Source organism: Trachypithecus francoisi, unplaced genomic scaffold, assembly GCF_009764315.1.
Source record: "Trachypithecus francoisi isolate TF-2019V2 unplaced genomic scaffold, Tfra_2.0 Lachesis_group5, whole genome shotgun sequence".
Lineage (NCBI taxonomy): Eukaryota > Metazoa > Chordata > Mammalia > Primates > Cercopithecidae > Trachypithecus > Trachypithecus francoisi.
In genome coordinates this window covers 144,476,799-144,491,768 of record NW_022681470.1, presented here as the reverse complement: position 1 = coordinate 144,491,768, position 14,970 = coordinate 144,476,799, and the positions used below count along the sequence as shown (strand labels likewise).

Genomic DNA, 14,970 nt, shown 5'->3' with positions numbered 1-14,970 from the left:
ATACATGTACAAGCTGTGGAGGCAGCCAGACATCCCCTCTCCCGTGGGCACAGTATCAACCCATTCCCTGTCTTCCTCTTCTTGCCTGAAGCCTCCAGGGGGTAGGGCTGGTTCTTACCTGTCAGGTTTGCTGTTCCCGAAAGCAGACACAGGTGAGAAGGAGGGAAAAAAAGAAAGGTGAGGGTGTGCTGGCCACAAAGGGCTTGTTCTATGACTCTCAGTGGCTTCCTTAACCTCCCTGAGCTTTGGTCTCCTCTGGAAACTGGTGTCCCTTTCTTGTTTGTCCCCCTGCCTATCGATACCACAAGGAGGCTTATCTCAGCCCTCCCTTTCTAAGCTGGGACATGCCCCACGGGGCCACTACAACTGCTATCCTCATTGAACTTGGATTCAGGCAGCCTCTACCCCAAATCATCGTGCGGAGGTGAAGATAGGGGTTAACAGGAGAAGCCAAGCCACTGGCCTGCTTTGAGCCCTAGCTCTGCCATTCCCATGCTGTGTGACCTTGATCAAGTGGCTTAACCTCTCTGAATTTCGATTTCCCCACGTGTACAACAGAGACCCTTAGTGATGATTCTCTGAGACAAGTCCTCCCTCCTTTTCCAGGAAGCCCTCCCTGCTGTCAAGTCAGGGAGGACATAGGGCTTACTTCTTGTAGAGCAGGATAGCAATGACAATGCAGATTATGAAGACCACAGCCAGCACAGGCCCAATCACCCAGATAAGCCCCTCCTCGCCATCCACGATGGGTTGGGGGTCCGGGTTATCCAGCTGGAAGGGGTCTGAGAAGGGACTGGCTGCAAAAGTCTGCAGGGAAAGCGGGGGGTCTCCATCAGTGTCCACCCTCCTTGCAGTGGCCAGATAGGTCTTTCTCAAACACAAACCCATGTTTCTCCCCTGCTTTAGATCCTCCTATATTCCTAGAACCTTGACCCTGGTGGCCCACATGACCTGGTCCCTGCCAGTCTTGGCTCTCCCCATTGCCTTCTCTGCTCCACCCACTCTGAAATCCTTTCTGTACCTCCCAGACATTTGCACATGCACATTCTGGGATGCTTTTTCTTTGTTGAACTCCTACTCGCCCCTCAACGCCCCAGACCTTGGAAGGTCTCTTCCTCTTAAGAAACCTTCGTTTCAGGATCCCTCCACTCCCAAGTCTTCCCCACTGCCTGTCACTGACCACAGAGGATCTGCCTCTGGTTTTGAGGTCAAGGCCCTGGGAAATGGGGTCCGCCTCGTTCAGAGGTGTGTCTGGCAGACACCCTTCAGGACTTACAGGCTCACTCTTCTGAAGCACAGCAAGCACAAACAGGACATAGCGGTGGCCGGGCTCCAGGCCCCGGTTATCGAAGCCGCCATACTGCTTCTGGTCGCCGGGATGGAAGGTGGGTGGCAGCACAGAGAAGCGAGCTGCGATATAGGGCCGGGGCACCTCCAGCTGACGCGAGTGCCGCAGGCTGCGCCTCTGTAGCCGTGAGATGTCCTGGATGAGCTGCGGGAACAGCGTCATGGGTGGCTCAGAGCTCAGCTAGGAGCAACAGAGCACGTGAAAGCTGGGACATATCTGGGCCCTGCAGGTTTGGCCCCAGGCCCTCACCTCCTCCAGATCCATGTCCTCCGGGCTACCCAGTGGGGTCAGGAATTGGCCTCCACGAGACTTGCGCAGTGGCACCATCACAATGAAATAGCTCCTGTAGGGAGAAGGGTAAGAGTCAAAGGGGGCCGTGGATAGGGATGACCAACGGATGCTACATGGGGGCAAATGGGGGAGGCTGTTTCTCCGGCTCTTCCCTTCTGTGCATACAAGGAGCCTATTCCCCTGTGCCCCATCCACAAATGCCACAGTTGCTGACTCAGGCCTCCAGGCCTTGGATCATGCTGTACTTTCTGCCTAGAAGGCTTACTTCATGTAATGCTCATTATTGAACTCCTATACATCCTTCAAAGCCCCAGCTTCAATGCCCACATAGCCTTGTAGCCCTTAAATCTTCTCTGCCTCTGAGGCAGAGTGCTCCTCTCCCCACTGGGGACTCTCAGCTTTGCCTCCCCACCAGTTGGGAAGCCCAGAACCAAATCCTTTCAGGGACCCTAGTATTACCCAGTGGAGGGTCAGGAATATAGGGTATCAGGAAATGATGGAAGAGCAGACACAGGGCACATTTAGTGACAATGGCCCATGGGAAGCACTGAATCTTGGACGACCCCATGAACTGGGGCTGATAGGGTCTGTGTTTCATAGACAAGGAAACTGAGGCACAGAGAGGGCACATGTCTTGCCCCACATAGCAGGCTGATGGGGGTGACAAGGAACCCAGAGTATGGGGGTTAGCATACTGGACAGGCACGGGGCTCTGGCCGTCAGGAAGATACACCATGATGAAGCCGTCGGCGTCGGGCTTGGGGGCAACGCTGGGCTTGCCGTTGAGCAGGTTGAAGGCGGTCCAGGCAGTGACTGTCTGCTGGAGGCCGCCCAGGCTGCTGCCGCGATTGGTCAGCACAAAGTTATAGAAGGTGTGGGGCTTGAGGTGTGTGATGAGCTTCTTGGTGGTGCGGCCATCCACATCCAGTGTGAGCCCGTTGTACTGGATCTGTGGACCAGGGCTAGCTCAGCAGGGTCTGGTGGGCTCAACACCTGCCTGTGGATTGAGCCCCAGCTCCAGGCTGAGTTCCCCACCCTGACTGAGCTCTGATCCCACTGAACCCTGACCCTAGGCAGAAATCCAACATTGACTGAGTCCCCAACTCTGACTGAGCCCCAACTCACTGAACCCTGACCCCAGATTGTGCCTAAATTCCAGCTGAGCTCTGACCCTAGGTGGAAAACCACTTTGACTGAGCCCTGATCCCACACTGAATCCCCAGTCCTGACTGAGCCCCAATCCCACTGAACCCTGAACCCAGACTAATCCTGAATTCCAGCTGAGCCCTGACCATAGGTGGAAACCTACCTCTGAGGTCTGATCCTAGGCCAATTCCTGATCTCAGACTGAATCTCAATCCCAGGCTGACCTCCGATCCCAAACTTGGCAACAACTCCAGACTAAACTCCGACCTCAGGCTAAGTACCAACCCTGAGTCCCAATCTTGACTATGCTTCAGTCCCAGCTGAGCCATGATCTAAGGCTGAGCCCCAACTCTGATTTCCAATATGGACTAAATCTTAATCCCAGACTGAACCTCAGTCCCAGCTAAGTCACAATCCAAGGTTGAGCCCAACACTGATGCCCAATATTGACTGAACCCCAATCCCAACTGACCTCAATTCCAGCTGGGCCCCAAGTCTGATTCCCAGTATTGACTAAGCCTCAATCCTAGCTGAGGCCCATCTCTGACTGAGCCCTGATCCCTGACTTCACACCAACTCCAAACTGAGCCTTAACCCCTGCCGAACTACAATCCCTGACCCTGCCTGCCTATCTGTCTGCTGGCTGGGCAGTCGCACCTTGTACGGCGTGGGCGAGTTGTAGTTGTCCGGGAACTCCCAGCTGAGCAGAACCGATGTCTTCATGATCATTTTCACCTTGAAGTTCTTGGGCGAGACTGCCAGGGAGGTGGCCGAGCAGGGAGAGAGCAGAAGAGAGGCCCCGTGAGTGCCTGGCACTGGGCGGCGTGAAGCGGGGTGGGGTGGGGCGGCCCAGGCGCTCCCTGTCGTCCGCTGTGCCCATGCCCACGGCCTTCCTGCCTGGCCCTGGCCCGGCCCTGCCCTGTCCTGTCCCAAGTCCCTGCTTCGGGAGACGGCGCGGCTGCAGAAGCTGCAGAGAGAAGGTGGAGGAGGAGGAAGAGGGGGGAGGGGAGCGAGGGGGGGGCGGTGGGGGGCGGTGGTGCCACCGAGGCACGTCCCACCTTTGCCAACGCCGGAGCCTCGGGGTCCGGACTTGCCTTGAGTGACCACGAGGAAGCAGAAAAGTGACCACTTACCTGGGCAGGGGAGAGGGAGGGGGCTGGGGTGGGGGTGGGCGCGAGGCCCAGTCCGGCTCTGGTGCAGGGGTCGCCGCGCGCCTACCTTGGTCCCGCAGGAACGTCCGGTAGCGGACGGGGGGGCTGAAGGGGCCAGGGCCCCGGCGCGTGTGGGCTCGCACTTGGAGGTCATAGGCCGTGTCGGGCTTCAGGCCCTGCAGCGTGAGCGCGTTCTCCGCGCCCGGCTCAGCCGCCGCCGGCAGCTCTGTCTCTCGGGCAGGGCCCAGGGCTCCGGCCTCCCGCACGGCCACCGTGTACTTGACGATGGCCCCGTTGCGCTCGGCGGGCACGGGTGGCAGCCAGCGGAGAAGGACGGTCCCGGCCGAGGCGTTGCCGGCCGCCTCCAGGATCTGCGGGTGGCCACGGGGCGTGTCCTCTGGGATGCTCAGGACCTCGGCCGCCTCCTCGCCCAGGCCACCGCGGCTCCGGGCCGCCAGCCGGAACACATACGTGGCCCCCTTGTGTACGCCTGACGCCGTGTAGCGGTCCTCGGAGGGCGGGAACTCCAGGGTGGCCAGGGGCGTTGAGTCCTCGCGGCCAAACTGCAGACGGTAGCCCAGCACCTGGTCCTCCGCAGTGCCGGCCGGGGGCTCCCAGCGTGCTAGGAGGCTGCCCTCAGGGGTCTGCTGCACCGACAGGGTTGGGCGGCCCAGCACTGCGGGGATAGAGGGCAGGTGTCAGGGTCCCAGCACCATCCGTCGGCCCAGGGGCACAAGGTGGGGTTGTATTTTTAATTCTTTTCCTTTAATATAAGTTTTTTTTGGGTTGGGGGTCTTGTTCTGTCACCCAGCCTGGAGTGCAGTGGTGAGATCACGGTTCACTGCAGCCTCCAACTCCTGGGCTCAAGTGAGCTTCCTGCCTTGGCCTCCCAGAGTGCTAGGATTATAGGCCACTGCACCCAGCTGGGGTTATTTATTTATTTATTTATTTGAGACAGAATCTTGCTCTCTCTCCCAGGCTGAAGTGCAGTAGCCCCATCTTGGCTCACTACAAGCTCCGCCTCCTGGATTCAGCATTCTCCTGCCTCAGCCTCCTGAGCAGCTGGGATTACAGGCATGCACCACCATACCCGGGTAATTTTGTATTTTTAGTAGAGACGGGGCTTCGCCATATTGGCCAGGCTGGTCTTGAACTCCTGACCTCAGGTAATCCACCTGCCTCAGCCTCCCAAAGTCCTGGGATTACAGGCATGAGCCACCGCGTCCAGCCTGGGGTTGTGATTTTTTAAAAGTGGATCTCAAGGCTGGGTGCAGTGGCTCATGTCTGTCAGTAATCCCAGCACTTTGGGAGGGTGAGATGGGCAGGTCATTTCAGGTCAGGAGTTTGAGACCAGCCTGGCCAACATGGTGAAACCTGGTCTCTACTAAAAATACAAAAATTAGCTGGGTATGGTGGTGCACGCCTGTAATCTCAGCTACTCAGGAGGCTGAGGCAGGAGAATCACTTGAACCCGGGAGGTGGAGGTTGCACGGAGCCGAGATCGCATCACTGCACTCCAGCCTGGGTGACACAGCAAGACTCTGTCTTAAAAATTAAAAAAAAGGGCCGGGCGCGGTGGCTCAAGCCTGTAATCCCAGCACTTTGGGAGGCCGAGACGGGTGGATCACGAGATCAGGAGATCGAGACCATCCTGGCTAACATGATGAAACCCCGTCTCTACTAAAAAATACAAAAAGCTAGCCGGGCGAGGTGGCGGGTGCCTGTAGTCCCAGCTACTCGGGAGGCTGAGGCAGGAGAATGGCGTAAACCCGGAGGCGGAGCTTGCAGTGAGCTGAGATCCGGCCACTGCACTCCAGCCCGGGCGACAGAGCAAGACTCCGTCTCAAAAAAATAAATAAATAAAAATAAAATAAAAAGTAAAATAAAAAAAGGTCTCAAGAAAGCCTCACTTAAGAAACAAAGAGTTGGGCCGGGCGCGGTGGCTCAAGCCTGTAATCCCAGCACTTTGGGAGGCCGAGACGGGCGGATCACGAGGTCAGGAGATCGAGACCATCCTGGCTAACACGGTGAAACCCCGTCTCTACTAAAAATACAAAATCTAGCCGGCGAGGTGGCGGGCGCCTGTAGTCCCAGCTACTCGGGAGGCTGAGGCAGGAGAATGGTGTGAACCCGGAGGCGGAGCTTGCAGTGAGCTGAGATCCGGCCACTGCACTCCAGTCCGGGCGACAGAGCGAGACTCCGCCTCAAAAAAAAAAAAAAAAAAAAAAAAGAACAAAGAGTTGAAGGAAGAAAGAGGGGAACCACGAGAAGATCTGGGGGAATCGTGCTCCAGGAAGAGGGAATGGCCCATGTAAAGGTGCAGAGCTGGCACTGGGCTAGTGGCACGTAAGGCACAGTGAGGAAGTGAGGACTCAGAGACCCAGTAAAGGAAAATATTGATATGTGCTGCAGCAGGTCCTCCTCCTTCCATTAATAAGGCAGCCATCTCCTGCCTTGTTTATTGGGCCCTTGCTCAGGCACCTGCCCAATACCCATGGGACATAAAGACATCCGAAATCCCGCCCCTGCTCGTGCCGAGACAGGTTACGGGGTCAGGCAAAGAAGGGGGAAAGCTGGGCTGTATACATGAAAATGGACTTCTCTATTGCAGGACTTATCAGGGCCTTTAACGGACTGCTATGAATACCCAGGGTGGTGGGGAGAGCAGTGTATGCAGTGGGTTCTGCTTAGCAAACACAGCTCTAATACAATGTCCCTGAGAGAGGAGGGAAATGCCCTGCTGGCTAAAAGAAGGGAGGGAGAGGTCACGGGAGGCTGCCTGGAGGAGGTAGCATTAGAGCTAGATACTGGAGGATGCAGACAAGGTTGGCGAAGGGAATAGCGTGGACAAGGACAGGCACTGTGTCCAGCTGGGAGGCCTGAAAGGTGGGGTACACAGTCAGTGGTGTGGCTACAAGGGTCCCCAAGGAGAGGATAGGTGTGGGGACTGGGATGGAGGCCACAGAAGCCCGCTGATTGCTCCTAAAAACCCAGAGCTTGTTCCGTCCGCTCCACTCCCCGAGTCTTTCTCTGGGCCGTGCCCTCTGCCCGATGTACCCTCCCCTCACATCTTCACAGCAGTCTCTTTTTCTCAATTCAGCTCCATTTTGGCTGGAAAAAAAAGCCAGCCCCTTGGGGGTGATTGAAGGGACAATGGAGGAGCTAGAAGGGGAAACTGAGTCAGGGCCACCAACAGAAAGGTGGCTTCCTGGTGCAGTGGGGGAAGACAGGTGTACCATCCTGAAATAACCACAAACCAGGGCGATCAGAGCCCGGAAGGCGGAAGCACAGGGGACGAGGGGGCCCAGAAGGATCAAGATTGAGGATCATCAATCTTGATCCTCAAGGAAGGATCATCAAGGATGATGATCATCAAGGATGAGGCAATCAAGGAAGACTTTCTAAGGGAGGTGTATCTTGAGCTGAGACCTAAAGGCAGAGGAGGAGCCAACCAGCAGGAGAAGGGGTATTCTGGCAGAGGGAACAGCCCAGGTAAAGGCTGAGAGGGCAAAGGGGGCAGAGGTGGCTGTTAACTGTTTCTGTCTGGTGGGGGACAGGAAGTAAGTGACAAAGGAGGTGGGGGCGGGGGGCCACGCTGGGCCCTGGACACCCGCCTGAGCAGCCCTCACACCTGTCTCACTGTTCCTGCTGCCTGGTGCACCCTCTGCCTGCCCTTGGGAGCTCAAGGACTCTGGATGCGTGCTCTGGTGCCAGTGGGGGCAAAGGGGCCGTGGGTGGGGGGTGGGTGGGTCGCATACCTGCACCCTTGGTCACAACCACCTTGGGTTTGCTGCGAGCGCCATCGCCCTTCATGGTGTAGGCGGCTACCGTGATGGAGTACGCGGTCTCAGGCTGCAGGTTTGTGATGACCATCTCCTGCGGGCAGGGCGAGGGGTCAGCACCATGGCTGGGGCTGGGAGCAGCCCTGCCCACCCCCACTCCCTGTGCTGAGATCAAGCAAGGAGGATGCAGGGCCCGAATCATGGGCGGAGACGTGCACACAAGCTCATGCAGAGACCAAGACATGTGGCATGGCCATGCTCAGAGGGTACATGCAACAACCCAGCCCACTGTCGCTTGCCAGGACCAACTGGGTCCTCTCTGCTCTGTTCCCCTCACTCCCGCCATCGCCCCTGACAGTCTGTCCTCCCCACAGCAGCCAGAGGGCACCTGTGAGCACTGGAGTCAGGGCCTGTCCCTGCTCTCCCCACAGCCCTCCATGGCTCCCACCCCTTTTGGGGTCAAAGCCCAAGTCTTCCCTGTGGCCCACAAAGGGTTCTCCTTGCTGTTCCTCCAATGCACCAGGCACAGCCTGCCTCAGGCCCATTGGCACTGGCCTTCCCCTCTGCCTCTACACCCACTGGTGTGCTGGAGGTATCCTGTACCAACTGGTTAAATTTTCAGGAATTTTGTGAGCCACTTATGAAACAGAGCTGTTATTAAAAATTAAACTGTATAAGGCCGTGTGCAGTGGCTGATGCCTGTAATTCCAGCACTTTGGGAGGCCAAGGCAGGAGGATCACTTGAGGTTAGGAGTTTGAGACCAGCCTAGCCGACATGGTGAAACCTCATCTCTACTAAAAATACCAAAAAAAAAAAAAAAAAAGCCAGGCGTGGTGGCCCATGCCTGTAGTCCCAGCTACTCAGGTGGCTGAGGCAGGAGGATCATTTGAACCCAGGAATTGGAGATTGCAGTGAGCCAACATGGTGCCACTGTACTCTAGTCTGGGTGACAGAGCGAGACTCTGTCTCAAAAATAAACAAACTGTGTAAACTTACAATCAACTAAGTTATACTGAAAGCAAAAGCAATAAATACAGCAAACCCACCCTTTCTAGTTATTGCAATATGGTTTCTGTTATCTCTTTGGGTATCTGTATGGTTACTGCTTTGAGATCATCTCATCTATTGCATCTGTAGAGTAGAAATACAAGATGATGAGCTACGCACCTCCCAGGTAGCTTGAAATTGACATGGTGGGAAGTATTTACACCACAGAAATGGTCAAATGCTACAAAATAGGACTGCCCCCTTCTGCCCACCCAGAGAGTTGATTTTTACTTTTCTCTCTTACTGAGACAGGGTCTCACTCTGTGGCCCAGGCTGGAGTGCAGTGTGTAATCATAGCTCACTACAGCCTCGACCTCCTGGGTGCAAGCGATCCTCCCGCCTCAGCCTCCCAAGTAGCTGGGAATACAGACGTGCACCACCACACGCCTGGCTAATGATTATATTTTTTGTAGAGATGGGATCTTGTCATATTGCCCAGGCTGGTCTTAAATTCCCACCTGCCTCTGCCTCCCAAAGTGCTGGGATTACAGGCATGAGCCACTGTGACTGGCTGAGAGCTGATTTTTAAACATTTATCTCACCGTCTAAACTCCATCCCCACCACAGCTATAACCATTTTTTGTTTGTTTTTGTTTTTTGAGATAGAATTTTGCTCTTGTTGCCCAGGCTGGAGTGCAATGGCATGGTCTTGGCTCACTGCAATCTCTGCCTCCTCGGTTCAAGCAATTATCCTGCTTCAGGCTCCCAAGTAGCTGGGATTACAGGCACGTGCCACCACGCCTGGCTAATTTTGCATTTTTAGTAGAGACAGGGTTTTACCATGTTGGTCAGGCTGGTCTCGAACTCCTGACCTCAGCTGATCTGCCCGCCTCAGCCTCCTGAAGTGCTGGGATTACAGGCGTGAGCCACTGTGCCCGGCCGATGTATGTTTTGTTCTGATTTAACATCCCTCTCACTAGAGTATGACTGTTAGGGAGGAGGGGCTCTTGTCACTACCACATCCTCGGCATCTAGCATATAGTAGGTGCTCAATAAATGACTACTCGTCCAATGAATGACAGCACAGAACACTCCTGGGCACACGGACTTGTATAACACCTGCGTACATGCTCACAGCATCGTGTGTTCCCGTGTCTGCAAGCACACAACCCCCTTAGCACAGGCCGGCATGCCTGGGAACTGCAGGGCGGACCCAGGCCAGGGGGACAAGGAGGGGTGATGGGGATGCACAAACAGGGTCTCCTGCCCCTGAGCCTCACAGTCCATCCCTCCCAGGGTCTCTGTGGGAAGAGCAGGGCTGGAGCCCAGGTAGGAACATTCCCTCTAGATCCAGTGTGGGTGAGACATGGGAGGCATCGGAGCATGTGGGACCAGTGCCTGTTTGGTTATTAGAGACAGGGTCAGCCAGGCCCAGTGGCTCGTGCCTGTAATCCCAGCTACTTGGGAGGCTGAGGCAGGAGGGCAGCTTGAACCCAGGAGGTGGAGGTTGCAGTGAGCCGAGATGGCGCTGCTGCACTCCAGCATGGGCAATAGAGTGAGACTCCACCTCAAAAAAAAAAAAAAAGGCAGGATCTCCCCCTGTTGACCAGGCCGGACTGCAGTGGCGCCATTTTGGCTCACTGCAATCTCCGCCTCCCGGGTTCAAATGATTCTCCTGCCTCAGCCTCCTGAGTAGCTGGAATTACAGGCACCCACCACCACATCAGGCTAATGTTTTCTATTATTAGTAGAGATGGGGTTTTGCCCTGTTGGCCCAGCTGGTCTTGAACTCCTGACCTCAGGTGATCTACCTGCCTCGACCTCCCAAAGTGCTGGGATTACAGGCATGAGCTACCATGCCCGGCCAAAGGACCAGTGCCAATTTAATATCAGACTTGGGGTTCTCAGCAGAGGCTGGTGCTCTCGTTTTAGGGGCAGGGAGATAGCCCAGAGAGAGGCAGCAACTTGCCCAAAGTCACACAGCAATTCCTCTCTGGTTTAAAGCATTGTGGGGTTGTAACCAGGGTATCATAGACATCCTTCCCCACTCTGGCCCTGCTGACAACCTCTCATCACCTGGGGGCCAGAATGAAGAGGACAGTATGTCCAGAGAGAGGCATTTCCAGGTCAGATAGGGCTGAAATGAGTGACATTAAAGGCTGGGGCTGGGTCTAACAGGAGAGGAGACATACTCACAGGAGGAATGACTAAGGGCAGGGGAAGGACCCAGGAGGCCTGATCCCCACCAACGGCAGAAGCCATCAGGGTGAGAGGGTTTCAGGGATGACCCTCAGGTCCTGGTGCTCAAGCCACCCCTTGGGTCTGCACCCTGGGGTGCACGGTGGTCAGAGTATCCCATTTCCCTGGGGCAAACACCAAGGCTGGGCGCTCCAAGAGGTAATGGGGGCCCGAAGGGCGCACGGGAGGGCCCAGAGGAGGAGACCCTTTTACTACTGATAATAAGGGGCGAGCAGGAGTCACAGCACAGCACGGCCCGCGGGAAGCGCACAGTAGTGGGTGGGTGGCCAAGCGCGCTACTTACATATTCGGCCGTGTCATCCGTCTCCCACTGAGCGCGGGAGGAGGCGGCAGGGGAGAGAGGAGGGAGGTGAGCGGGGGAGGCCAGAGATGGAGAGAGAGATGGAGAAAGAGAAGCCAAGGTGGGGGGAGCGCGGGGGAGCGCAGGGGCCCGCCCCCGCCCGGAGCCCGTCCCCGGCCCGTCCCCGGCCCCCCGCCCACCTGGGCATCGGCCAACATGACGTCCTTGATGCGCGGCGGCCCGCGGGCCTCGGCGCCCTCCATGCGCACGTAGTGGACCTGGTAGCCGCGGATCTGGCCGTGCTGCCGGCCGGGCGCGGGCGAGCGCCACAGCACGCGGATGGCCGTGGCGTTGAGCGCCTCCGCCTCCACCTTCCGCGGCGGCGCGCTGGGCACTGGCGGGCGGGAGGGGAGGGGAGGGGCGGGCGGGACCGTTACCAGGGCGCCCGGCCCTGCCCCGGGCAGTGCCACTGTCCGATTCCAGGATGCCGAGTGGCTGCCGGTGAATAACTGGGCGCTCTTAGCGCTCACCACTGGGCGGGAGGACATGGCCTCCTTCATACCCCCCACAGCCCTGGGAGGGGCCCCTGAGGGTGCGCCCCATGGACCCAGGCTGCCCCCCAGAGTCTAAACCACCTTCCCAGGGCCTCCAGACACCCTCTTCTTCACCCTACACTGCTTCCATCCTCATCATAACCCTGCAAGATTGGGTGTCCTGCCACTCTCATTTTACATTTGGGGAAACTCAATCCCAGAGATTTGATTCTGTGATCACAGTCTTAGCAAGAGGCAAAGCCAGGATTTGCACCAGGCAGTCCAGCTGTATGCTCCTAAATACCCAAGCAGGCAGGTGGCCCACTTGGCACTCAGGATCTTTTTCAGCCACCCCAGGGTTTGGCATAAAGAAGAGCTGCTTCATTTCTTTTCTGGGCTTAGGACATAATGGGGCTGTCCAACGAAAGTTTCAGGCAAATGACTCAGAAAAAAAACCAGGTTCCCAGGACCAAGAGGCTGCAGTTCTTTGAGACAGGTTCTCTTACTCTGTCACCTAGGCTGGAATGCACTGGCAGGATCACAGCTCACTGCAGCCTTGAACTCCTGGGCTTAAGCGATCCTCTCACCTCAGCCTCCCAAGCAGCTACAATTACAAGCCTGTGCCACCATACCCAGCTAATATTTTTTGTAGAGATGGGGTCTCACTCTGTCACCCAGGCAGGAGTGGAGGGGTATGATCACAGCTCACTGCAGCCTCGAACTGCTATGCTCAGCAGTCCCCCCACCTCAGCTTCTTGAGTAGCTGGGACTACAGGTGCATGCCACCGTGCTTGGCTATGTTTTAAAAATTTGTTTTTGGAGGAACGGGGTCTCACTATGTTGCCTAGGCTGGTCTCAAACTCCAAGACTCATGATCCTCCTGCCTTGGCATCTCAGAGTGCTGGGGTTACAGGCATGAGCCACTGTGCTTGGCTGAGAAGTTGCAATTTTATTGGGAAAGGTGTCTGTCATTTCTCTCCATGATCTAGGCTTCGACCATGTGAGTCCAAGCTAGGACCACTGCCTTGCTTTCCAGCTTCAAACTTGCTGACTTGAAATGGGCCAGGACGGGAACATTTACACCACGGAAACTGGCCAATGCTACACAAACTGGTCTCTATCCACCCGGGGAGCTGGTTAACCATGGTTGTTGCAGGTGCTGTTTGCTGCTTCCTCCACCCCATTTCCAAAGGTTTCCACTGTTCCACCAAAATAGAGGGCAGCCAGCGAAACTGTCCAGGCTCAAGGCTCTGGGAGCAGATGCTGCAGAGCTAAGTCTGCCCACGTCTAGAATCGCCAATTCCAAGGTCAAGGAGCCCCGGGTTTCTTGGGGAGGCTGCTTGCTTCCCGGCTTCCTCCGAGTGAGGCTTCTGCCCTTTGACCACCAGCCCAGGTTTCCAGATGGAAGGCTTCGAGGCGGGGGGCCGGGCTGGGGCCTGCGGGGGGTCCCGGGCCTGGGGCAGGTACTTACCATCCTCGTCGGTGCGGACGACCACGGGCGAGCTCTCGGGCCCTGGTCCCACCTCTGTGTGAGCGACAGTCGTGATGCGGTACTGGGTCCACTTCTCCAAGGCCTCCAGCAGGATCTGAGTGGTGGTCGGGGGGATGCCGTTCACCTCCTTGGGTTCCGGGTCCTCTGAGCCCAGCGGTCGGTAGCGGACGCTGTAGCCCACCAGGGCCCCGTTGTGCGTTTCCGGCGGCGGCGGGCGCCAACTTACCAAAATGGCCGTGGAGCGCACGCTGACACATTTAACGTCTTGTGGGGGGGCTGACGGTTCTATTGGAGGGGGGGAGAACGTAGGGGGGTGGGGAAGGGAGGTGGGATGGGTGGGGAGGGGGGCGGGGAAACAAAAGATGGGAAAGAGAAAATAAAAAAGAAGATGATAACAAACAAAACAGAACCAAACCAAAGAGAAGTCGAACCCAAAAGAAGCGGGTGTCAACCAAAGGTGGGATGGGCGGGTGGATGGGCGGGCAGGTGGGATGGGGCTGGGAGGGCTGGCCAAGAACCCTGTGCTCACCAGGCTGCACCTACGTGGTGCACAGTAGGTCTTAGGCACTGGACAGCTACGGTCCCCATGCCAGAAACTGGATGGGGGAATAGCAATAGAAGCTCTTTTTATTAGGCACCTACTATGTGCTGGGCATTGTGCCAACGGGAATAGCAACAGGAGCTCCATTTATTAGGCACCTACTATGTGCTAGCACCACGGGCTTCAGAAAATAGTAAAAGCATTTATTTGTTGAACATCTATGTGCCAGGCCCCATGCCAAGGGGAACGGCAACAGAAGCTCCATTTATTAGGTACCTACTATGTGCCAGCACCAAGGGCTTCAGAAAATAATAGTAAAGCATCTATTTATTGAACACCTATGTGCCAATAGGGGAAAGGCAATAGAAGCTCCATTTATTAAGTGCTTATTATGTGCCAGGCACTGTGCCAAGGGGAACAGCAACAGAAGCTCCATTTATTAGGCACCTACTATGTGCCAGGCACTGTGCCAAGGGGAACAGCAACAGAAGCTCCATTTATTAGGCACCTACTATGTGCCAGGCATTGTGCCAAGGGGAATGGCAACAGAAGCTCTATTAGGCACCTACTATGTGCCAGCATCAAGAGCTTCAGAAAATAGTAAAAGCATCTATTTATTGAATACCTACTATGTGCCAAGCACCATGCTAAGGGGAATAGCAATAGATGCTCCATTTACTAGGCACCTATTATGTGCCAGGCACCATGCCAAGGGGAATGGCAACAGAAGCTCCATTCATTAAGCACCTACTGTGTGCCAGGCACCATGCCAAGGGGAATAGCCAGAGAAGCTCCAAAATTATTAGGCACCTACTGTGTGTCAGGCACTGTGCTAAGGACTTCATAGAATGATAGCAAAATAATCTATATGCCAAACACCTACTATGTGCCAGGCACTGTGCCAAGGGCAACAGCAACAGAGCTCTATTAGGCACCTACTATGTGCCAGCGCCAAGGGCTTCACAAAATAATAGTAAAAGCATCTATTTATTGAACACCTACTATGTTCCAGGTGCCATGCCAAGGGGAGTGGCAACAGAAGCTCCATTCATTAAGTACCTACTGTGTGCTAGGCACCATGCCAAGGGGAATGGCAACAGAAGCTCCAATTACTAGGCACCTACTATGGGTCAAGCATTGTGTTAAGGGCTTCATAGAA

General features: G+C 55.9%; 1 protein-coding gene across 15 annotated transcripts in view; it reads right to left on the bottom strand.

Moving 5' to 3' along the window:
* The window catches only part of PTPRS (protein tyrosine phosphatase receptor type S), a 140,235-nt gene that overhangs the window by 13,318 nt on the left and 111,947 nt on the right, over positions 1 to 14,970 (bottom strand). For 6 of the 15 annotated variants that reach the window (XM_033195656.1, XM_033195659.1, XM_033195657.1 and 3 more), the window contains 11 exons: positions 13,250 to 13,555; positions 11,446 to 11,639; positions 11,249 to 11,275; positions 7,695 to 7,812; positions 4,004 to 4,612; positions 3,443 to 3,540; positions 2,335 to 2,588; positions 1,598 to 1,691; positions 1,277 to 1,492; positions 650 to 807; positions 119 to 130 (listed from right to left, as the gene is read on the bottom strand). In XM_033195656.1, the coding sequence (XP_033051547.1) occupies positions 119 to 130; positions 650 to 807; positions 1,277 to 1,492; positions 1,598 to 1,691; positions 2,335 to 2,588; positions 3,443 to 3,540; positions 4,004 to 4,612; positions 7,695 to 7,812; positions 11,249 to 11,275; positions 11,446 to 11,639; positions 13,250 to 13,555 (2,086 nt within the window). The remainder of the gene's footprint in view (positions 1 to 118; positions 131 to 649; positions 808 to 1,276; positions 1,493 to 1,597; positions 1,692 to 2,334; positions 2,589 to 3,442; positions 3,541 to 4,003; positions 4,613 to 7,694; positions 7,813 to 11,248; positions 11,276 to 11,445; positions 11,640 to 13,249; positions 13,556 to 14,970) is intronic. The other 9 variants (XM_033195670.1, XM_033195667.1, XM_033195669.1 and 6 more) reach the window with 4 other exon arrangements.